The sequence below is a fragment of the Diabrotica undecimpunctata genome, chromosome 2 (assembly GCF_040954645.1).
Source record: "Diabrotica undecimpunctata isolate CICGRU chromosome 2, icDiaUnde3, whole genome shotgun sequence".
NCBI lineage: Eukaryota > Metazoa > Arthropoda > Insecta > Coleoptera > Chrysomelidae > Diabrotica > Diabrotica undecimpunctata.
In genome coordinates this window covers 102674906-102701255 of record NC_092804.1, presented here as the reverse complement: position 1 = coordinate 102701255, position 26350 = coordinate 102674906, and the positions used below count along the sequence as shown (strand labels likewise).

The 26350-nt window shown below is 34.2% G+C and overlaps 1 protein-coding gene across 1 annotated transcript; it reads left to right on the top strand.

Annotated features, from left to right (window-relative positions):
- The first annotated feature begins 5265 nt into the window (after positions 1–5265).
- LOC140433836 (uncharacterized) lies at positions 5266–12725 on the top strand. The gene is made up of 3 exons (XM_072521812.1): positions 5266–5697; positions 9587–10979; positions 11338–12725. The coding sequence occupies exons 1-3, from the start codon at positions 5266–5268 to the stop codon at positions 12723–12725; spliced, it is 3213 nt and encodes a 1070-aa protein (XP_072377913.1).
- The last annotated feature ends 13625 nt before the right edge of the window (positions 12726–26350 follow it).

The following is a 26350-nucleotide window of genomic DNA, read 5'->3' as shown; positions in this document are numbered from 1 at the left end:
CAAGTAGACCACGTAGAGATTTCCCTTTAGCCTAACATACGTAACTTAAATCACCGTGCTGCTTTCTTAATGTAGATTACAGTGTTGGCCACATTGTATCATTTTTAATTATTTCTTAGTCTGTTGCCATTAACACACTACACTGTGCTCTGCGCTATATGACCTTTTACGCTTTCTTTATATTAAGTCTCTTCTGTTGCAATATGTGTAAATCCATTTTTGTTTTAAAATTTTTCTATAGACAAACAGTTAATTATGTTTAAACTTATAAAGCAGCAATAAATCTATACGAGTGAGAAAGGGAACGATCTACAAACGATAAAATCAAATACATAAGTTAAAGTTAATAAGAAAATAGCAACAAACGAAGCAGAAGCGAGTTATAAAAGAAAAAAGAAACATATGTATAGATAAAAGAGAAAATAAATATAAAGCCAATAATGTGAAAGTTAACGTCTGGGCTGGTATTTTATCTGGTCTGGTATTTTAAGTGACAACGTAATTAGCCCTTTTTTCATTGTGAGCATTTTGTGTCGACGTAAAGACTTCTCCTGAGAAGATCTCCTGAGAAATTACATAATTCCAGCAGTTTGAGTAATATATATTAATATGGATAAAATTTGGTTGCAGCAAGACGGCTGTCCAGCTCACAATATACGGAAGTGTTGGATTTCTTAAATATTACGTTTCTAGATAGAGTGATTAGTACAAAAGGTACCATAAAAATGCTGATCTTGCTCTTCTGATGTTGCATCTTCGGACTTTTTCGTATGGGGTTATGTGAAGCATCAAATTTACCGACATGAGCATGAACGTTTCGAAAATTTAAATCGATTAGGTCAAAAAATCATTCAGGCTTTATAAATAATATCACCCGACATGTTGTTAAATACCCGAAGGCAATTATTATACAATAGATTGGGCTACTGCTTGGCTGAACTTGGTGGACTTTTTAAAAATTTAATTTAAAATAGGTTTAGTTAAAATTATAAAATTGTTATTTTAATTTATGCCGGGAAGAATTTATTATATTATTTTTATAAATTGACATTATAGAATCTGTTAATTTAATTTAAAATATGAACCAGTTTTTACATCTTGTAATTACATAGTTAAAATATTTTCCCAGACCATCTAAAAAATAAACTATCTTTCGATAACTTTTTCTTGCCTATATATTGTAATGCTCTATGAACTTTAAATTATTGAATCTGACTTTCGTTATGAATCGTAAGTACTTAATTTATATAGAACAAAAAATCTCACATCTTACATGTCATTAACCAAAACAGTAATGTGAATATAGAGTAGATTTTATTACAAAACTAATAATAGATATAGCAGATAGGTTTATACTTTGTAGAGGAACACTTTCCAAAATACCATAAATCGTAATAAATGATGGTCATTCACCAATGGACTTCACTTCGAGATCCTCAAAACCAAAGCAGTGTGTTTTGCGAAAAGTCGCCAAATACAACCCAAGAGCTTTTATCTAAATGAAGGACACCTTTAATATGTAGACGAAGTTAGACTCCTTAGTATTATTTTTGGCCAAAAGCTTACCTGGAAGATACATTTCGAATATCTAAAAAGATTATGTAATGAATTTGTTACAATCCCTTACAAACAAACAATGGGCGCCAACTTTTCCACATTATTACTTATCGAAAAAGATGTAGAATCAAATACAAATATCTAGTAGGTTCTCAACTTGACTACAGCTCAATCGTTTACAAGTCCTTCAAAAAACGTACTTAAAAACAATAGACATAATTCAAAAGACAGGTATTCGTATGTCCTTAGGAGCACACCAAACAAGTCCAATTAAAAACCCTATAAGAAAGACTGGAAAAATCGTACTCCCGTTTAGAAGACAATATCTAAGTCTTTTTAATGGCGCTACTATAAATCATCTAATCAAGATAATTCAGTTGTACACAACGTATTCGCTGACCGCTATAAAAGTTGTTTCCGATATTTCTTCAATCCAAACTCTTCCTCCTTGCATATTTCCTATCCTCTACTGATACCAGCTTGCTAGCATTGCTCCTAAATAAATCAGAACCGCCTCCAATAGTCCAGTCGTCAGAGAGTTGACCCCTAAAAATCATACGAACAAGCTGAATTTTGCAGACAATAATAATTTTGGGACCCCAAAAAAAGGAGCAGAAAAGTTTACCACTTTTACCCCCAGGCATCTTCCTAAGACTCCCCTCGCAGGGGGGTTAAACCGTAAAAAAATCGATTTACCAAGAATCTGTACACTGTAGAAAAAAATGTTTTAAATCAAAAATGATACTCCCGTTTAGAAGGCAATATCTAAGTCTTTTTTATGGCGCTATTATAAATCATGTAATCAAGATAATTCAGTGGTACACAACTTATTCGCTGACCACTATAAAAGTTGTTCCCAAAAATTCAAATAGAATTGATCACCCTTTCTATTACCTCCAACTTTTATGTGTTTCCAAACATTAATTGTTTGTTAAAAACAGGTATTCATTTTCCAGACAACTCCTATATTTCTTCAATCCAAACTCTTCCTCCTTGCATAATTTCTTCCCTCTACTGATACCAGCTTATTGCTTCTTAATAAATCAGAACGGCCACCAATAGTCCAGTCCTCAGAGAGTTGACCACTAAAAATCATACGAACATGCTGAATTTTGCAGATAATAATAATTTTGGGACTCCAAAAAAAGGTGCAAAAAAGTTTACCACTTTTACTCCCAAGCCTCCCCCTAAGACTCCCCTCGCAGGGGGGTTAAACCGTAAAAAAATCGATTTACAAAGAATCTGTACGCCGTAAAAAAATGTTTCAAATAAAAAATGTAGCTGAGATAATTTTAAACAAAAATTTTTATAAGCATTTTTTGTGTAGAATAAACCGTTCTCTTAGAAACAACGCTTGAAGGGACCGTCGATTTTGCATGTTAGTTACGCGCGCGAAATCAATGTTCAATAAAATTTGTATTACATTGACGGTAACAATTCGATATCTTTTGATCCAAATATCCTATCGACAAAAATCAAGATGTGTTTTAAAATTGCAGATTTTAATCAAACATCACACGTCACGCGAAATGCATTTCAGTATTCGGTTTCAGGAGTAGTTTATTGCAGAAGATTTGTTCTTTTGCAAAACGTACTAGTATAATTGAAAAAAAAAGTTTTAAATGTTTTAGATCGTTTGTTGTGTGAAAGTTTAAATCTAAAGTTTTTTAAGTATATTTCAAATGCCTTACATTTGTTGCCAAAACTCAAAATTAGAATTTCATTCTACAAGTTTTAAAGGTTGGGCTCTAGTAATTGAAACTTAATAGTGGCCAGTCAATGAAAGGGATAGATTGTATTGATCTCGTCAGAATTATAAAAAATGGCAAAAATCGCGCCATGTTTATTTAACACCTGTATAAAATCTGAGTTTAATTGCGATAAAATACAAAAACTGCATACGAAAGCTGAACTCGCTTTAAAAAGCATCTTGATTTTTGTCGATAGGTCACTTAAATCAAAAGATCGCATTTTTAACGTCGAGCTGTTACAAATTTTATTGAACATTAAAATCGCACGCGTAACTAAAATGTAAAATCGACATGCGAAATCGGTAACCTTAAGCGTTGTTTCTAAGAGAACGGTTTATTCTACACAAAAAGTGCTTATAAATATTTTTGTTTAAAATTATCTCAGCTACATTTTTATTTGAAACATTTTTTCTACGGTATACAAATTCTTGGTAAATCCATGTTTTTGCGTTTTTACCCTCCTGCAAGGTGGGTTTCATTGGAAGCCCGTTGGTAAAAGTGGTAAACTTTCTTGTATCTTGTGTATCTTGTATCTTGTCTCAAAATTAATATTCTTAGCAAAATTCAGCTTGTTCGTAGGATTTTTAGAGGTTCAGTGGCATTTTCGTTTCTGACGACTGGAGTACAAGTCAAACTAATCAGGAATTTATTGAAATAGTAAGCACATATGGTAGCTGTTTCAAAGTTTACAACGATGTCTTAAAAAAAAAGACAAAACTGGGGCAACAATCTACACATCAATTACATAGTAGCCTGCAAATTACCTTCATACACAACAACGTTCTCTGATGAACTGTTTGCCATATCAAAAGCACGCGTTCTGAGAGTATACCAAAAAAAAGAGAAATATCATTAAAACAGATTCGCTCAGCTCAATAATGGATTAAACCAACTCTACTATGATCATTCACTACCCCTTCTTATCAAAAAGGAACTAAAATATGCATAAAATAAGAATATTGAACTATTGAAATTAACTTTAACTTTAACTAAAAGTATAAAAAAATCTACGACAATATGGCAGAACACATGAAGAATAGAAGAGAATAAATAACCTTCAGTCGCTTCTAGATTAATCTATTGGTCATACTCGGTTAACACATGACTACTTACTAAAACGAGCTAACAATCCTGTGCGTAATGTGTAAACGTGTCTTAATAGTCTAATATTGTCCACTGTACAAGTGTCCACTGTAACAGTGTTCCATGTATAAAGAGTAACGAAAAATGTATAGCATACCAACAAAATTAAATAGTTCTCTTAAAAAACAAAGTGATACACAAAATATTTTTACCTTCCTCAGAGACTACAAGCTTTTATCAGAACTCTAATACCACGGTATTTTATTTTGTGTAGGTTTATGGCTACTTTTGGGGATGTAGAGTTGTGTTATAGAGGTAGCACCTTTTATCGGAACGACCACATCGAGCGTCATAGACGGGAGATGGTTCTTGATAACTAGTCCTCATAAGACAGCTAACTCTCACTTATGGCTCCACGTGCCACACCCCGGGCAACTGCATTGGTCTGCAGGCTAAACTAAGTGAGGGTAGCCAGATATGGCGAAAATTCCACCAAGCGATTGCCGGTATAAGCAATCCCACACTTACTGACCAATGGCTTCGGGCGGATGAGTTGGTAAGTGAAAGGGCACTCTTTTGTCCTAGTGCTAAGAAATTGGCACCAAAGGCGAATGAATCAAGTCATAAGGATGCAGAAGGCATGGAGAAACCACTGCATTAAAGATCCAATTGGATATCTCTAGTACAATTATCATGGCAATGAGTACTAAAGAAAAAAAAGAAACTGATCATGGGAATCGGAGTCCAAGATCCGGCAGGGAAGGAACAGACAAGGACGACCCAGGTCGTTAACCGGCGAAACCCTTGTCAAACTTCGAAACAAGACAAACTAAAATTATCAAAAACAAAAATAGGTACGTGGAACGTCAAAAGCATGTATCAACCTGGTAAAATGCATAACATCCTTCAAGAAATGGGAAGACTGAATATAAATATATTAGGAGTAAGCGAAACATGGTGGCCTAACTCAGGATATCTTTCAACAAAAACCGGTACCTTATATTATTCGGGAAACACTGATAACCAACATAGACGTGGAGTAGCAATTATTGTCGATACAGAGGTCAACAAGTCAATAGAGGGCTTTGTCCCAATCTCAGAAAGAGTGATGCTACTACAAATAAGACCATCACACACAAAACTAAATCTGATCCAAGTATATGCGCCAACGACAAATGCAACAGAAGATGAAGTAGAAATATTCTACCAACAAATTGAAGATGCACTGAAAATGACAAAGAACAGGGAAATCACGGTAGTTATGGGCGATTTCAATGCAAAAATCGGCAAAGGAAGAGCTGGAACAGTAATGGGAGACCAAGGACTAGGGGAACATAACAATAGAGGCGATCGTCTAATACAATTCTGCCAAGAACAAAGTCTAATAATCACAAACACGTTCTTTAAATTACCAATAAGACGGTTATATACATGGCGCTCACCAGCAGATAAACCGGAAAAAGTTGTAAGAAACCAAATCGAGTATATAATGATTAAAGAGAGATATCGTAACACCATCAAATCAGTTAAAACATATCCAGGTCAGATGTTCCATCAGACCATAACCCACTAATCGCTAATGTCACGCTTAAGCTTAAACGTATAAGAAAACCACAAAGAACTCCAAATTTAGATGTTAGAAAACTGAAAGAAGTTGATATAAAAATAAAACTTCAACAGAAAATATACGAAAACTTTGATAAATTAGATACCAACACTTACGAGATAAACGAACAATGGGAAACACTAAAAACCTGCCTGTTCGCTCCATGCAAAGAGATATTAAAACAACCGACACGAAAGAAAGACAATTGGATGACCGACGAGATACTCTGCATGATGGAACAACGAAGACAAGCCAAGAACAAAGACAGTCACAATTACAAAATCATTAACAGCGAAATCAGAAAAAATATAAGAGAGACAAAACAAACTTACTATGAGAAAAAATGTAAAGAGATAGAGGATCTTCAGAACAAATACGACCTATTCAACATACATAAAAAGGTTAAAAAAATGACAGGACTGCAAAAAAGAAACCACAACACAACTCTTTTAGATAAAAATGGAAATAATATGATAACGACTGACGAAAAACTAAAACGATAGGAAGAGTATATGGAAGAGCTTTTCGACGACGAAAGAGGAAACCCACAAGACTTGTCTTTTGAGGGCAGAGAAACAAGTGCAGAAATTACAAAGGAAGAAATAATGTATGCACTAAAAAACACCAAAAACGGAAAAAGCCCCGGGCCAGATCAACTGCCTATTGATATCCTTAAAATAATAGAAAATGAGTAGATTGATGTCCTCTTAAAGCTTTTTAATAAAATTTATCAATCGGGTGACATACCCAACGAATGATTGACCTCAACATTCATTTGTCTCCCAAAAAAGAAAAATGCTAGAGAATGCACCGACCACCGTATCATAAGCCTGATGTCTCACACACTTAAATTGTTTTGAAAGATCATTCATAAACGCATTTACAAAACACTTGATATGGATATTGAAGAAACTCAATTTGGATTCCGTAATGGCGTAGGTACCCGAGAAGCTCTATTTGCATTCAACGTACTAATCCAGAGATGCTTCGATGTGAACCAAGATATGTACGTCTGTTTCATAGACTACAACAAAGCTTTCGACAAAGTCCGCCACAAAGAGCTAATGGACATCCTCAAAGCAAAACAAATACAACACAATTGTTCAATTTTTTCACATGCGAAAAATCATGTCATTTTTTCGCTGTATTACTAGCTACCACTCTACCACAATTTTACAATTATTTCCCGTTCTTCAACCCTTCCTACTCACATTTTAACCCCACTCCATTATAAATACAGACAGTTGTAAGATAGCAAAGAAAGTCTCGCTCTCTTGCCTGTTGTCTCTCGATGATAACAGACACTCTCTCTTGACTGCTGACTGTTGCTAGAGACAGTCGTCCTCTCTTTCGTCTGCTGAGTCCTACTAGGCAGACGTATTATCTCTCTATCGCTACCTATCGCTTGGTACAGACTTACCACGCTTTTTCTCTACTCTAATTATCTCTCTCGCTTATAGTTACGCGAAAAATACCGCAAGTACTATTTTAAATCGTGTACAGACGCAAATGTGCTATATCTCGTGTGATCTAAGTATTAGTACCGCGAAACACGTCTTCAGAAACCGGTAACCGGACAGTTTCCCCGTATGAAGAACAACCGCGACTGAAAGCCTCTAAATACCGCGAGTGTGTGTATGTGCAGCAGAAGAATTGGTAAGACTTTATATAAACTTAATTTGCTATAATCTGTATAACCTTTTACCACATATCCTAATTTATTTGAACCAGCCCTATGTAATACAGTCCTCATTTACTGAAATTATATTTATAATTTCACATATGTACACCCTTTTTGTACATATTGTGGTCTATTCGAGTCGGATATAAATCATAATATCATAATCTCTCTCTCACTCTCTATCTCTCTGTCTCACATCTTGATTCTACATAGTTTGGTACACTTTTAAGTCATATGTAAATCCTCATTCTCTCTGTTTTATCTCATGCTCGATTGAACATATTTTGATCCAATTTGGTTCAGATAAATCTCTGCTGTAAATCTCATTAGATTTGGTCCTTCGAAATTATGTATTTCTATATATGTGTATATGTTCTTTGATATATATGTATATACGTATGTATTGATAAATCGATAGATTGATAGATCGTTGTTTAATAATTCTTATCTGTGTAAATTCCAATTTTATGATTCTATTGTTAAAGGACGTTAGGAAGTCAGGTAGAATGACCCATTGATAGATACCTGTGACGTAGTAAAAATTCCAGCCTTTGTCAACCAAAGATACTCATTATAATCCCAACTAATTGTATTGTTCTCTGACACGTTTTGCCAGAGGTACACGACTAGGTAAATAATTTGGGATTTTGTCCTATTGTTTTGAATAATAAATTTTTACGAGAATTCTCCGCTGTTATTGTCATTAATCCCTAGAATAATAATCGCTCTATTCAAATCGCTCTTAGAAAGTATTTGCATATTAATTGCTTTTTTAAATCAATTAAAATTATCTCAGTGTTAATTTAAATTAAATTCACGATACCAAATATAATTTTCACACAAAAAAAAACAAGAAACTGATAATCTCATTACACTCTTATATACATATTTTTTCTCTGCTCTTTGTACTCTTTTCAAGAGTCGCTAGGTTTTATTCTCTTTCTCATTCATCTCTGACTTGTACACTCTTATTACACTCTATATAACTATAATATACTCCAATTCAAAATGGCAGAAATTGCAGAATATTTTTATGCAATGCACGTTTCACAAAGAAATATCGCCAGAATTGCGAACGTTGTTAGTTCAAATGAACAAGGCCTCTCTAATTGTAGAATTAGAGAATATATTACTCAGCTTAGGGCAGCTTATAAATCGTATTTGGATGCTTTGGAAAACCTGGCTGACGACGAAACTATTCTCGAAAGTGAGGAAGTAGATATTACTTATGAAAAATATATGGATGCTTTATGTTTCTTAGAAGAAAAACTGGAAGCTAAACAGGCTTTTAAATTTGATACAAAATTTAAGGCGAATACTTCCAGTAAATACATTGTTAAAAGTACTGATTTGAATATAAATGGCCAAAAAGAAGTTAAAAATACATTTTACTCTGACTCCCTCCCCAATCAGTTCAAACAGATGAAAGAAATAACTATAAGTACTTCGTTTAGTTCTGCAATTGTTCAAGCTCAGACGCAAGAGCTTCAAAAGCCGACTGATAAAAACACTTCTAATAACATTAGTACTCAAGATGTAATAGGCCAGCCTCTCTTAAAAAATGTGTTACCAGCACAAACAGTCACTTTTCAAAATACTCCAGAACAAAATATGATTACTGAAACTGTAATATCTGCATCTCCCGTGCTTCTTAACATTTCTCCCCCACAAATATTACAAGAATCCAATACCTTGGTTTCAAGTCAAGTTTTACATACACAAAATATTTTAATCTCTGCTCCTATTCTAAAAACTGCCAATTTGTCTCCATTGGTTATTGAAAACTCAACTCAAGTACCGCCTTCTTGCGGTGTGGAAGCGGAATTGGCAAATATACCTCCCCAAACTCGTATACAAATTCAAGATATCTCTCAACATGAAACTTTAAATGCTCTAAATATACGACAGGTTAATAAACTCTCTATTCAAGCTCAGAATATATTCACTCCCACTTTCTTACATTTCAATAAAATTCCTACACAAAAATCTATTGATTTATTATTAATTGCAACACCTTGTGAAGGTGCTGTACATGTCAATTTTTTGAAAATTATCCCTTCTCGGAATAAATCCATTGTTCCTCCACTAACACACGAAAATCAAATACTACTCTCACAGCCTCGTATTGACACGGATGTCATCAAATTTCTCTCAATACAAACTGTTCTTACTCATACCACCTCACAATCTAATTCATTAGATTCAGTCGAACCTGCCTTTTCTTCTGTTACCGTGGCCCTACCATTCGTAGAGGGCCAAGTAACAACAGCTACTGCAGTGCCCAACAATATTCTGTTACTGGAGGCCCAGTCTGCATTGCCGCCTCCTGATGTGGTGAACGTTAATGTAACGTGCCCTACTCCGTTGTTTACTGTCTCTCAGGTTCAAACTTTTGCTAACCAAACCACGCACTCAGTGGCTTCTCATACTTTAAAAAGGTTTGCAAATATCGACAATATCGTGACCAGCGCCAATAACTTGGAAAGGTTACACATACTTTATTCTCAACTACGCTCGCTTCTGAACATTCACGGTTTCCAACTCTATAAAATATATTTAAATTCTCGTGCCTTTTCAAATGAGCATAATATGATCTTCACTTCAGAAAATAATCTTGACTTAGTTAGTAGCTTCTCTAAGGTCCTAGGTATTAACAGGTCACCTTATCAAGACGATTTTTCTTTTAAGTTGCCTATTTGTGAAGAGGCGCCTCCCTTAACAAAAAGAAAATTATGTACCTATGTTTCTCGAATGTATAACTCCTTAGGAAAACTCTTATCTTTTAAAGTACACTCTAAATCTTTCTTACAACGTATCTGGTCATTGCCCTTAGACTGGGACAGTGATATACTGGATGACCTATTGATCTCGGATTGGAAATCATTATTGGATACATTGCAATCAATATCTAAAATTACATTTCCCAGATGCCTGACACTTCCACTGCCTAAATCAAATATGCAATTACATTGTTTCACCGATGCCTCTCAGGACATTTATGCTGCTTGTGTCTATCTTCGAGTCGTGTATAGTGACAACACAGTCACGTCTCGCCTCATAGCATCGAAAACTAGAATAGCTCCACTAAAAAATAAACTAACTATTCCTCGGTTAGAATTGTCTGGTATCTTATTAGGTGTCACTCTTACTAGAAAGGTACTTGAGGTTCTTTCAAAAAACGTCACAATATCTGAAGTTCACATATTTTCAGACATCCTCATCGCTTTAACATGGATTTTAACAACTAAATTTACATGGAATCCATTTGTACTTCATCGTGTCAGTCAAATCAAAGAATTAAGTAAATCCTTTTTATTTCATCATGTAAGTTCCTCTTTAAACGTAGCAGATTTGCCCTCTAGAGCCTCAGATATCACTCAGTCAATTTTAAAAAAATTGTGGACCGAAGGTCCCCCCCTTTTTAGTTTCCAGTGTAATAGACTACTCTCAATTCGGGATAAAAGAATGGACGGGAGATTTACTGGAACTCAGACACACTCAGGTCACTTTAAGCACAACCTCTGACATATCTCAAGTGAATAATACCCTTGAAACCCTTTTTAATAAATGTTCGTCATTTTCAAAAATTCAGAGAACTCTAGCATATGTTTTTCGTTTTCTCTCAAATCTAAGAAATAGACATACTAATTCACCTTTAGAATTAGGACCACTGCAAGTTTGTGAAATAAGCTCCTCCACCACTGTGATTGTTAAGTACATACAATCACAGGCCTTTTCTAAAGAATTTCATGAGTTAAAACATCGGAAAATAATCTCTGATAAAACTATCAGAGCACTAAACCTCTTCCTCTCTGAGAAAACTGGACTTCTTCATGTAGGTGGTAGATTAGAATTTGCCCCTATCTCTTTCGAACAGAAACATCCCTTGCTACTACCATCTAATCATTCAGTTGTCAAATTAATGATAAAACAAATGCATGTTAAATTGGGACATGCAGGTGCCTTGACCACGTTGTCAAATTTTCGTTCGAAATATTGGCCAATCTCTGGACTAAGACAAACAAAGAAGATAATACACGACTGTGTGAAATGTTTCCGTTTCATGACACCCAAGTCAACACAACTTATGGCAGATCTCCATCCCGATCGTGTTCTCTCGACAAGACCTTTCCAAAAGGTCTCAGTAGATTACGGAGGTTTTTTTATGATCCGATCCTCTCATCTTAGAAAGGCTCCATTATACAAAGCATACATAGCCTTCTTCATATGTATGACCACCAAATGTGTTCATATCGAACTTGTCACCGGCTTAACAGCTGATGCTTTTATTCTCACCCTTAAAAGATTTATTGCAAGGCGGAGTGCTCCCGAGATTATATGGTCAGACAATGCTACTAATTTCTATGGTGCCCGCAATCAGCTTCTTGAGTTAAACGAACTCTTTAAAAGTAAGAACTTCTCGCAGAGGATTACTAATTTCTGCTCTGAAAACTCTATTCGTTTTAAATTTGGAGTGCCTCGTAACCCTTCTCAATTTGGGTTGCATGAGGTAGGGATTAAAGGTGCCAAATACCATCTTTATCGTCTTGTAGGAAATCTTCGTTTTACCTTTGAAGTTTTTTATACAATAATTTGTCAAATCGAAGCCATTTTAAACTCAAGACCTATCACTCAGCTCTCAAATGATCCAAACGATCTCTCAGTCTTAACGCCCGGACACTTCCTTGTAGGAAAAAGTCTTACAAGTCCACCAGAACCAGATCTCTCAGAAATACCACAGAACCGTCTTTCCCTCTTTCAGCATATCTCGAAAATTCATCAAACCTTTTGGAAAAGGTGGTCGGTGGAATATTTGCATATGACCCAAAGTAGGAGTAAGTGGAACATCGCTATTAATCCTTTAAAGATAGGTGATGTTGTACTAATTAAAGATGAAGAGACTCCCCCACTCCTCTGGCCTCTGGCAAAGATTATCGAAGTGCTCCCAGGCAAAGACTCTCTTGTTCGAACTGTTAGGGTATCCACACCTAATGGCGAATATCTTAGGTCAATAAAGAAAGTAGCTAGGTTACCCTTTAACCAATAGTGGTACTTTCTGCCAAACATGTATATAGTTTCTATAGACTTTAGTTTCTCTAGATTTTAAATAGTTTTTAGTTATCTTAGTTCATTACAACAGTACCCCTAATGTATACTGGTTTACCCTCGTTCTCGAAGTAACTATTTGATACCCTACCCAGTGGCGTAACTCTTCTCGCCCGCCCCCAGTATGTTCAATTTTTTCACATGCGAAAAATCATGTCATTTTTTCGCTGTATTACTAGCTACCACTCTACCACAATTTTACAATTATTTCCCGTTCTCCAACCCTTCCTACTCACATTTTAACCCCACTCCATTATAAATACAGACAGTTGTAAGATAGCAAAGAAAGTCTCGCTCTCTTGCCTGTTGTCTCTCGATGATAACAGACACTCTCTCTTGACTGCTGACTGTTGCTAGAGACAGTCGTCCTCTCTTTCGTCTGCTGAGTCCTACTAGGCAGACGTATTATCTCTCTATCGCTACCTATCGCTTGGTATAGACTTACCACGCTTTTTCTCTACTCTAATTATCTCTCTCGCTTATAGTTACGCGAAAAATACCGCAAGTACTATTTTAAATCGTGTACAGATGCAAATGTGCTATATCTCGTGTGATCTAAGTGTTAGTACCGCGAAACACGTCTTCAGAAACCGGTAACCGGACAGTTTCCCCGTATGAAGAACAACCGCGACTGAAAGCCTCTAAATACCGCGAGTGTGTGTATGTGCAGCAGAAAAATTGGTAAGACTTTATATAAACTTAATTTGCTATAATCTGTATAACCTTTTACCACATATCCTAATTTATTTGAACCAGCCCTATGTAATACAGTCCTCATTTACTGAAATTATATTTATAATTTCACATATGTACACCCTTTTTGTACAACAATGACCTTCGAATTACAACGAATCTATATTATAAACAGCAGGCACACGTACGCATTAATGAACACACATCATAAGAGTTCGAAGTTAAAAGAGGAGTGCGACAGGGTTGTGTATTGTCACCACTACTATTCAATGCATACTCTGAAGAAATTATTAAAACAGCTCTTGAGGGAGAAACAGCAGGAATCAAGGTCAATGGAAAACCAATTAACAATATTAGATATGCGGACGATACTATTATAATAACAGACAACCTCCGAGACCTCCAAAAGCTAATGAACAAGATAGTTGAGTATGGAGAGGAATATGGATTATCAATAAACCCCAAGAAAACCAAATTTATAGGATATCAAAAACCCAAAATAATGGTGAAAGCCTGACAATTAACGGCAGTGCTTTAGAACCAGTTGAAAACTACCACTATCTTGGCACAATAATTAATCACACAAACGATTACTCCAAAGAAATCAAAGTTCGAATAGAGAAAGCACGTACAAACTTCAATAAAATGAGAAAGGTACTTTGTGCAAGAGAACTAAAATTGAACTTAAGAGTTAGGCTGGCAAAGTGCTATATTTTCTCGACTCTGCTTTATGGGATAGAAGCATGGACACTATGGACACTTAACGCGTCGACTGCTAAAAAGTTGAAAGCATTTGAAATGTGGGTGTATAGAAGAATCCTGAAGATATCATGGACCGAGCATGTAACAAACAACGAAGTCATGAGAAGTATCAACAAAAGAATGGAAGTATTAGAAACCATCAAAACACGAATGCTGCAATACCTGGGGCATGTTATGCGCAATGAGAGATACAACCTACTTCAATTGATTATATAAGCAAAAATCCAGGGCAAGTGTAGGAAGAAGAAGAATCTCATGGTTGCGTAACTTGAGGGAATGGTACGGATGCACATCAATTGAACTATTCAGAACAGCAGCATCTAAGATCAGAATAGCCATGTTGATTGCCAACCTCCGTCGCGGAGATGGCACGTGAAGAAGAAGATGGCTACTTTTAATTATCTCATCTATTGTTATCAATTCTAATTTTGAAACAAAATCCATACACGCTAATAGTTCTGCGTGGTTGATTCATGTGAGGAAAACAAAAAAAATTTCAATGATTTCTTATGAATTTTTTAACAATTAAATTTGCATGCTTGATTGAACTCTTCTTTAATTTAATTATACATTAAGTTTGTTTTTTCCCCATTCATCAGAATATTATATTTTTTAATAGGTAAGAATAGTAAGAATACTTCTGAGTTGTTTGGCGTTACTCTTTAGTTTTTATAAACTTGGACCACATTTATGTTTTGATATTGGCAACTCAGAGTATGTATTTAAATCAATTAAATAGGTATTGGTATTTTAAAATAAAGGGATAGAAATGAAGTATATAATGTGACTAAGAAAAACATATACATGATTTTGCTTAGTTTTTATACAATAAATTTCTGTGTTTTTCTTAACGGAATTACATTTATGTAACGAGTTAAATCCCTATTTATTTTCTACATTTCACTATTTGTCTTCCATCAAATCGTATACCATACCAATAATTTTCAAAATACGCTTCTGGTTGTTTACACTTCCTTTGAATCTAATTCGCTTATAACTTTCCAAATGTAACCCTTTATACAGAGACGTACGTTTAGAAAGGAGTGGAAATATTTTTATGGACTTAATAAAGTAATAAAATGTGGCAAATTATGGTTTAAATAAAATTATATCATTGTAAGAAAGAATATATTTAAGAATTTGTTTTTTAATTAAAGAAAGACCTCAAGTTAAGTTAGATTTTTACGAAGCTACCTATATATTGATTATTATATTTGTGATTTCAACGTTATATTTAATTAAAAAATGTTTTTAAAATTGTTTTAGGTTGCTGTGTGAAGCTCTTTTTTTACTTATATATCACATATACTGATACAAAGATACCTTGACGTCAATCAAGATATATACGCATATATTATTGACTATAATAAAGCCTTCGATAAACTACGACAAAAACAATTAATTAATTAATGTCAAACTGTCATGATTAAAATCAAAGAAAATTGACTACAACGACCTCTGGATCATATCAAATTTATACTATAAACAGCGAGCAAAAGTGTGTGTTAACGAACAGCTGTCAAAAGAAATTTAAATTAGACGTGGAGTGAGACTGGGATGCGTATTATCACCAATTCTTTTTAATGCCTACTCCGAAGAGATCCTGAAAAAAGCTCTTGAGGGTGAAACAGCTGGAATAAAGGTAAATGAAGTTCCGATTAGCAACATTATATATGCGGAAAACACTGTAATCTTAGCCGAAAATATTGAAGATCTTCAGAGACTGGTGACCAGAATAGCGGAGTAAGGAAAAGCGTACGGTTTAACAGTGAACGTCAAGAAGACGAAATCTTCTAATAACCAACGTCGAATAAGTGGACAAATATGCATATCTGAGAACAATGATTAACTCCACAAATAATTACATTCAGGAGATCAAAATCAGATTAAAAAAAGCTAGAGCAAATTTCAACAAAATTGAGAAGAGTGCTATGTACAAGGGATCTAAAATTGACTACACGAGTTAGGTTGGCCAGGTGCTATGTTTTTTCGACTTTGTTTTATGGAATGGAATCTTGGACCTTGAATGCGACATCAATGAAAAAACTGGAATCATTCGAGCTATGGGTGTATAGAAGAATTCTGAAAATATCGTGGACAGAACACGTCACAAACAAAGAGGTTCTGCGAAGGATGAACAAAGAAATGGAAATTTTAAATTCAATTAAAACAAGAAAGTTAGAATATCTCGGACATATTACACGTGCAGAGAAATACACCTTACTCCAAGTGATTATGCAGGGAAAGATCCAAGGAAAGAGAAGCATAGGGAGGCGTAGAATGTCATGGCTGCGCAACCTGAGAGAGTGGTACGGATGTACATCAAATGAACTTTTCAGAGCAGCCGTCTCAAAAGTCCGCATAGCTGTGATGATTGCCGACCTCCGCCGCGGAGATGGCACTTGAAGAAGAAGAATTTAATATTGGCAACCATTGAATCATAAATAATAAAAAAAACAGAGGAAATAAGAATATACACCTTTGTCGCAAGATGGGTACTGATTCTTCTTCTTCTTATGGTGCCTATCGGTTACGGATGTTGGACACTAACATGGCTATTCTGACTTTGTTGACTGCTGCCCTGAAAATTTCGGTAGTGGTTAAGTTAAACCATTTTCGCAGGTTATGCAGCCAAGATATTCTTCTTCGTCCTGGACCTCTTTTCCTATGCACTTTAGCTTCAAGTATGGTCCGAAGTAGGTGATATCGTTGTTCATTGCGCATTATGTGGCCCAGTTATTCTATTTTGCGACGTTTTATGGTTACGACTAGTTCGCGCTCTTTACCCATTCTATGTCGTACTTCTTCGTTGGTAACTCGGTCTATCCAGGAAATCCTCAACATGCGTCTGTAGCACCACATCTCAAATGCTTCGAGTCTCTTCAGTGATGCTTCAGTTAAGGTCCATAAATCTACGCTATATTAAAGAACGGAAAAGTTACGAATACGTAACATTTTAGTAAACAAACTTTTATTTCCAATTTTATATCGTGGCTGTTAAAGATTTTTTTCTTATCCTCTTCTTTGCTGTTGTTCCTATGTAGAGTCGGCTTGGAATATTTCTCTATATATTTTCATCTTGGTTCATATAAATATTATCCATTTTTAGAGACATGATTGGTCTGACTCTGTTTCACGATGTCGCCTTCCATTTCTTTTAGAATTTTGTCACCTCGTATAGGATGATAATGATCTCGACACAATTCAATTCAGTTTTTATTTTTGGATCATGCATTATTGGCCGTCCTTTATAGCCAACTGTCCTTAATCCAATGCTGCCATTACAAATAGCCTTAGGAAGGACTTGTAGAACTTCAACTAAGAAACTAGGACTTTTAACTACATATAAAAGCAAGAGATATTACTAGCATTTTGTGAAGTATTTTTATCAGCTGCCTTATAACAAAATTTGCGTCTATTTTTGATCTACCTTGCATAAAACCAAACTGAAAATCTGACATTTAGTGATAGTTTGTGCATTATATATCTGTTTTGTTTTTATAAATAGATACTTATATACTGTTTCTCCTGTTGCCTGTTAACCTTACAAAACAAACTTGTTGCCGTTTCTCTTAAAGCCATCCAAACTTCCCCAGAGATAAAATCTGGCCTTATCTTTGTTACTTCGGAGATCGTTGCTGAGTGAATTTGTTTTCTGTCATATTCTTTGTTTAATAGACTATTAAAGTGCTTTTTTTTATCGCTTTTAACATTTTTTGTATAAACTACGTGATCGTGGGTCGTAATGAGAAACAAAGCATGCTTGTGATAGCTGTAGAATTAAATTTGGTAGAAATATGTTGTAGATTGTCGACCTCTGAGACAAGAGCTTTTGTGTTGCAGAAGCGGTTACTAATATTTTTTTAATACATATAGGGATGCATTTAAACATGTTCCAACATTTGTTCGGAAAATTATTAAGTTTGAAGAAAAAATGAGCAATTATATCTTGAAAATAAACTGCTTCTGTAAAAAGCTATACTCATACCAGTTCGGGTATACGGAAAAGACCTATGGGTCTGCAGTAAACCTGTACGAATACAGTGATTGCGAAGGAGAATTATTTTGTCCTATACCTGAAATGTCTTGAAATGATTGGTCGTTTTCATTTTTATTCGTGCTAGGTTCATTCTTATAAATGAGGGTTTGGGTATCTAACCTTTATAGAAATAATGGAAGATTGATGCAGTTATTTGCAGAATGTCCTGTTTGCTTGCAGATAAAACATTTAATTATATCTGTAGAAATATTCTATGTTCGTTACTATCATATGGAATAGTTATTGATATTTGTAGTTCGTCTTTATCAGAAGGATAAAATTATAAAACTTGACGCTTGACTCTTAAAACACGGCTTTATTCATCCACAGGGATACCTGCTTTGAAAACGATATGGGAATGCTAGTTATAAGTCAAGACTTTTCATAGCATTTTCAGCTAGATCATGAGCTATAAAAGACTATACACATTTGAAATAAAAATTATTTTAGTTGAAGATATAAGCTTCCAAATATTGAGTGCAACTGTATGAATTTGAATGAATGAATGTGAATTTATAAATTTTTCGACAAGTTCAGAATTAGATAAGTAAATGCGTACCCTATTATTTGATATCCTGGAGGCGAAGCAAATGTTCTTGACTTCAATGATAGTATCAATTACGTGAATTTAGTTGTATAGCCTAAAACTATTCTCGATATGTGGAACCACGGTCTAATCATTTTTTTGCGAACGTTGTTCTAGGTGAGGATTTTACTGAAGCAGTGTTAGATATTATATTAATGTTGGTGATTGAGTTTATGTTGGTTACAATTTGAGACATTGTTAGATTTGAACTGTCCCCATAGTTTTAAAGACATCTTCTTGAATTTTTTGTAGAGAGTCGAAAGGCGGCAACGTATCATTCACCGTAGTGGTGGAAGTTAGCAACTTAATGTAATGTCCAAATTTGTTGTTCTTTTCTTGTGAGGTTATATACTTAACTAAGTCTTGTTTATGCAAGTTTAGCGATTATATGCACCAGCGAAAGTACACGTATATAGGCACGCTACATTTTCTTATAGTCTTGAACTTGTCTATAATCGCAAAACAAGTTTAAAAACTCTTTATAAGAACGGTAATTCACGATAACAGCAAAATATTTACCCGTTCAGGTACACTTATGAAATCGTTTATTAGAAATTATTTCGTTAAAAAAGTATGAATTTATATAGAAATAAAATCGGTAGAGAATAAAGAGTAATATTAACCTTCCAGCGGTCGCGCATATGTAGTAGATACACGGGTATAGAATATCTATTACCTACGCTGCGCTGCGATCGGGTGCTTTTCGCTATTCATACTTCATTACTAAAGCAACCTTTCAGTGAACAAATAACCTGTCAAGGCATAGTAACGTTGCTGAGAATTTTGCATTTGTATTTCAAATATACGCAGACTTTTGACGTGACAACGTCTTAAATTAGGTTGTGGCTCGGAGTCACTCATGAAAAAGTGTAACGCCTGCTCACGTCTGTTACGATGAGTCACCGAACGAGAGAGAGGCCCGCCGGACCGGCGATTGCCTTGCGTCTCTCTCCCACTCAAACATGATCGGTCCGCTGCGCGCGCAGCACTAGAGAATTAGGCGCGTTGAATCGGTGCGTGCTTGTGTCTCTGTCTTTCTCGAGCGTTCTTGGCGTTGGAAAACCGAGAGAGCGTCATAATACAAGTTCACACGTGTGGTTAAAGTATCGTCAGCTGTGTCTGTAGTGAAAATGTGGAGTGCTTAGATTCGTCATTTACAACAACTACAACAATAAAGGTAAATAATTGTACACTAATATTTCATTATCGTAAACTATGATTGATTGATTAATTGTTAGATTGACACAAAAGTTGAGAAACTGAGTTTATAGGTTATATCATACTATTGACAAATGTTGATAGTGTTAAGTAAATTATTAGTTTAAATCACTCTGCAATCAATCGTAATTCAGTCGATTGAGAAGAAACAGCGCGTTTCAACTGCAAACAACTATTGTGCAATTTAATAATATTCATATCAATAAATATTCTACCGAGAAAAAGACGTTGTCACGTAAAATCTTCGCCCGTAAAACCGACTTTACAGGCAACCGATTTTTTTAGGTAAGTTTTTATAACATCTGTTTTTTTTTGTTATAGTTATTATTATTGTAATATTGATAACTTATTACTATTTCATGCATTTTTTTATGTTAAAAACTTTCTACGTTGATATAAGAGGTCTGTATCTCTCATATACACGCAACCATTTGTGGCAATTTGTTTCATTTTGTTTATTTTATTTTAGAAATGGCGGATAAGAAGATTTTGAATCTCAATGATCCCTTTAATATAGAAGCTGTTTTAAAGTTGATGTTTGCTGAGTCGGATGACGATATACGTATGGATGATAACGATACAGACGAAGAGGAACATGTTTCGGAACGTGATGACGATCCTGAGTCCGAATTGAATGATGAAAGCGGCCACCTCGCAATATATTACTATATCTCCCAGGGGTCATTGGACCAGCTAAGAATCTCACATACATCGTTGATACTTGGAAGTGCCTCATAACTAAAGCTCGGATTTATAGGCAACAAAAATTGAAGAAAAAGGCGCCTATATAGGCAAAGATTTTTATTAAAAAAGGCAGGAATATTAACATTTAAGGCAAAATATAGGCAATAAAGGAATATAACTTATTATTTATTGTACAAAGTGAATTAACATAATATTAACTTAAGGCAGGTATATTTACACATCATAATCGTAAAATTAGTATAAATAAACTAGTAACTAAATAACTGTAAATTAATAATTAAACATTGTAACCACTTAAAATTTTATCAATAATAGAAACAACTAAATGTTTTTCAATATTTTGGGTCTTAAAACTATGTCTTCGATCACTTAAAATTAATTTGTACATTGAAAACGAACGTTCGACATCGACAAATGTAATTGGAGCATATTTCAGAGCGGATAATAAATCTGGCATAATTTGAAATTTCTCGGAAAATGTCCCATTCAAAACTTTAACAACATTAGATAAAAACGAAAAACCTTCATTCTTGTCGAAAACATATTTCATTTTCTTTTAAATTAATTGACCGTTACTTCCAGGTGCCGATTTAATTTTCGTCTTTAAATTATCTATTCATTTTACTGACTCACATAAATTTATCTCTTGTTTATCTAATAAGGTAATTGTGGTAACTATTAATTTTTAATTGTCATTGATATAAACAAGTTCCTGTTTCAATTTGGGATTTTTTAATATTTTTTTTGCTTCTCGAATGGCTTCAGAAATATCATCATCAAATTCTGACATAACTAATTTTATTTCATTGCAGTGTTTAAAGTAAAAAAAACTGCTTCGAGCTAGGTTCCCCACCTTGTAATTACTGGTTTAGGTGGCAAAGGGGCACCGGGAAGTCTTTCTTTATATATTTGCACCCTCAACGGAGCCTTTACAAAAACTTCATAAAATTTATAAAATTATTTACTAACGGAAACAGATTTCTTATTTCTTCAGCAATTCTATTTACCCCGTGGGCTACACAAGTGCAATGAATTAAATTAGGATAAAAAATCTTTAAATTAACAGCAGCTTTTAACATTATATGCTGCAGTATCTGAAAGCATTAAAACTATTTTATTCACTGGTATAGCGTTGGGTAAAAAGAGGTTTGTTAAACTATCTTGTATAAATCGACTTTTTGTTAAATTGTTTGTTTTTTCCAATTCTTTAACGGCAACTAAATAAGGTTTTCTCGCAAAGTTTTCGTTCAAAATTCCAATCATTAACTTAGCTATATACCTGCCGCATACATCTGTCGTTTCATCCACGATAATATACAAAAAATTGCCCTCTAACGCCCGCTTAATTTTTGAAATACATTCCACATAACATTTTTCCACAGTATGTTTTCTCAATGTACTCTCGTCCGGTAAGGATTTATTTGTCAAATAAGCATTTAAAACTAGGGTTATTAACTTTATATAGAGGAATGTTGGATGCAATCATCATCTGGCATAAATCAAATTTAAATGCGTCTTCCTCCTTTTTTTTTGAACTGCTTAAACTATCCCGCAAAGATATTTGGGCTAACTTAGAGGAATTTAATTTTTCCGAATTACGTTTATGAAGTGGGGTTCCACAATGCTGGTCAATAAAGTACTTTTTTCTACTTGAAATCTGAGAATTAAAAAAAAATAATTAGAATTTTAAAACGGCTTTAGTATTTAGTTATGTTGTGGGACGAGAAAATAAGAGAAAAATAAAACTTACCAATTTGCCGCATAGTTTACAAAATGCTCCATCTCCTTCTAGAGAAAGTTCCGAATAAGGTGCGATCCATAGCCTTAATTTAGATGTCATCTTTTCACAGAAATGTCTAAAACGTTTTAAAACGTGTTCTTTACTTTTCGGTATACGCAACAAAACTAAAGTGGAATATAGCAATTTGTGACTAAACTCTGATACAATAACCGACTATACAACTGATAATAAACTAATAAAGCTTAGGGATTTCCAAATAGTCAACCCTCAAGTCTCGATCAGGTACATTTTCCTAGAAATCTGTTATATAAACAAACCATAGATATTTTATTATTGACCCAAAATTTTATTATAGAATGGTTTAGTAATAGAATAATATCATGGGTAGTACCATGAAATTTTAAAAAAGGCACAACACAAATAGGCGGGATTTACGAAAAAAGGCAAAAAGTGCAAAAAACAATTATAATAGGCAAAATAGGCAAAAAAGGCATTTTGCCTATAATCCGAGCTTTACTCATAACTGATCTTATGATTATACATATACAAATAAATACATAAGTTCTGGAAGATCTAATTATTGTCGTCCAAGGGATGCCAGGGATACAGACAAATTAGAAATAACAGCCCTTTTGGGCTTGCTTTATTTGGCGGGCATTTACCATGGTAATCGAGTTAACCTTGAAGAACTATGGAGAATGGATGATTTCAAATCAGTGATAAGTTGTAGAAGATTTCTATTTTTAATGAGAGCATTGTGTTTTGATGACATAGCTACGAGAGTAGAACGTAAAAGAATGGATCGCTTGGACCCAATAAAGAATATTTTCGAGGAGTTTGTGTTTAATTGCGAAAAATGCTACTCGCTTGGGAAAAATGTCACAATTGACGAGAAACTAAAGGCATTTTGTGGAAGATACTACTTTATTCAATATATCCCTAAAAAAACCCAATAAATATGGGTTCAAAATTTATGCCATGGTTGACGCTCGCATCTTTTACACTTATAACATGAAAATTTATGCAAGGACTCAACCAGATGGCCCATTCTCCATAAGTAGCAAATTACGAGACGTGGTAAAAAGGTTGGCAACATCTATATTTAATATGGGGAGAACACTGACCACTGACAACTGGTTTTCTGATTTTGATTTTATATAAGATCTCGATGAGAAAAAAATTGCCTTTGTAGCAAAGATGAAAAATTATAACGCCCAAATTTCCAATTTAAAGTTACCAAAAAGCGTGAGCTCAATACCAGTATTTTTGAGTTTCGGAAGGATATGACTCTTGTTTTCTACGTACCTAAGTAAAAACGTAACATTAGTTTCAAGCCTACATGATGACGCAGCAATCGACGCAGAAACAGGTGACCAAAAGAAACCCGAGATTATAACATTCTATAGCAACGCAAAAAGAGGTGTAGATACAGTAGACAAACTTTGTGCTTCTTACAATGTTGCCAGGAACATCAGAAGATGGCCAATGGGAGTATTTTTTCCTTGTTAAATGTGGCCACGATCAATAGTTATATATTCCACCAATTATAACGAAAAAATATTTAGAAGAAAATACCTTCGACTTCTTTCAAATGCTCTTGTGAAAGGAGACGTCGAACGAAAAACACAATACTTCCTTCAACATGAACTCAAAGAAAAAATTTCAAAAAGAAAAGCAGAATTAGGTATCGAGACAGTAGAGGAGGCCACAGCAAGTAAAAGAAGATGTACGCTTAATCCGTAAAATAGTTTCAAAACTGTCTTTTTCATTGAAGATGTAAGCCTTGTTAAAATGATAAACGTTCAAGGATCACGCGCTTTAGCTGTGAAATTTGTCAGAAATTCATCTGTATGAAACATTCGAAGCATATTTGTCAAGACTGCAAAACTGCGATACAATGATATGTGTAATGTGCAATATCTAGGAGACATCTGGAATTTATAACACCGTTATTGTTTTTAATGAAATTCAATAAAAAAAATTAAGAAATACAGTGTATCAATCTTCCCCCAAATATATTTTGTATTAATATTACAATATTTCATTACCTACATCTTAAAATAACTAATTAGCATTTAGCGTATCTAGGAAATACGCGTGAACATTCTTGTTGGTGCAAAGGCCGCGACCGCTGGAAGGTTAATTATTTACTAATCTCCCTTTTCTTCGCCACTGTACGGTGTACGTATCAGGCTTCTGTGCAAATCATATATAAATATTTTTATTTGATTTCCATATATATATGTTATCTTTAGCGGTTGTTTAGAAAAGATGTTTGTTTAACCATTCTGTTATTGTACTTCAGAATTTAGATAATATATTATTGAGAGCGTGAAAATAATTTATAGAATAGATTATTTATTGTTGCTGATTTGCTTCTGCTAATGTTTAGCTAACAGTTTGAGATACACTAAAATTATATTAAACGTGTAGTTTTTTAACAATATGTACTTTATGTATTTTATTAGACACATTTAGAATAATCAAATGACGATACTCCTGATCAGATATCATCAACCGTAATTTACTGTTTTTTTTTTTGGGGAATAAGCCACAATTTTACTTTAAAATTAAGTTTATTTGAGGTTTCGATTTCCACTTCGGAAATTGTTTTCAAAATAAAAAAAAAAAACATTTATAAATTAAACCAATTTTGTTTGCTGCTTGGTAAAAAATTTGTATCTGACGCATTCAAATTGAAAATTCCGACATACATATTTTACATTTTATAGTAGATATTTAGATATAAAAAACACTTTTAAATTAATGGTATTGCCAATATTTGTGAGTTGCGTTCCTGGGACGACTGTATTGTAAAATAGTTCACCCGATTACATGAAATCATCTTTAACAAGAACTTTCGTCAGGAAAACTATTACATGTGATTTGTCCTTTAAAACAATAACCACATGCAATGGTGACAGTAAAATTCTATTAGTGATATTTTCACTATTACTAAAATAAAATACATATAAAATCAGAGTTTGATGTTAATATTGGGGGTAAGAATAATGTAAGACCAAATACTTACGATGTCGAAATAGTATCATGAGGTTTTTTACCTATATTTTTCCTCATGATTTACTATAGGATCACTAACAGCAGAATTTTAATGTGATAGTTGCCTTTTTAAAAACAAATGAGACGCTATGATTTTTCGGACGGATGAATTGAATTATTATTGAATCGAATGAACTATCTTACAATAAAGTCGTCCCATGAACGCCGCTCAAAAATATTGGCACTATTATTTTTTAAAGTCATCTACTTTAAAATGAACAATACTAAATTGTGAATGTGTCAGACAAAATTAAATTGTTAGAAGAATTTTTTATCAAGCAACAAAAACAAAATCATTAAACGTCTTTAAACATCTTTTGAATGATCGTAGAAGCAGAAATCAAAACTTCCATTTTGATTATGAATATAAACCGTTACGAGAAATAAATTAAAAAATTATGCTATGCTGCATTTTGTATTTTTTTAAAGATTAAATTTTTTTATTTCGTTTAAATTCCACATTTTTCTATAAGTGCGTCTGGCTACTATTAACTTAGTTACTGCCCTCTCCGTTTTTCATTCTACCTGCTGGTTCCAAGTAAGCCTGGAGTCTAATTATTGTACCCCAAGATATTTTTATTTACTCTCTTTGTCTCTCTCTTTAATGGCGCTACCCATATCGAGCCTTGTCCTTCCCTAAACTATGCTTCCAACCTTGCCGGTTCCGCGTCGATCTTCTTCAGACGTCCAATCTTGCAAGTCCACTGCCACTTCATCCTCCCACCTTTTCCGTGGCCTTCCTTTTGGTTATGCACCCTGCAT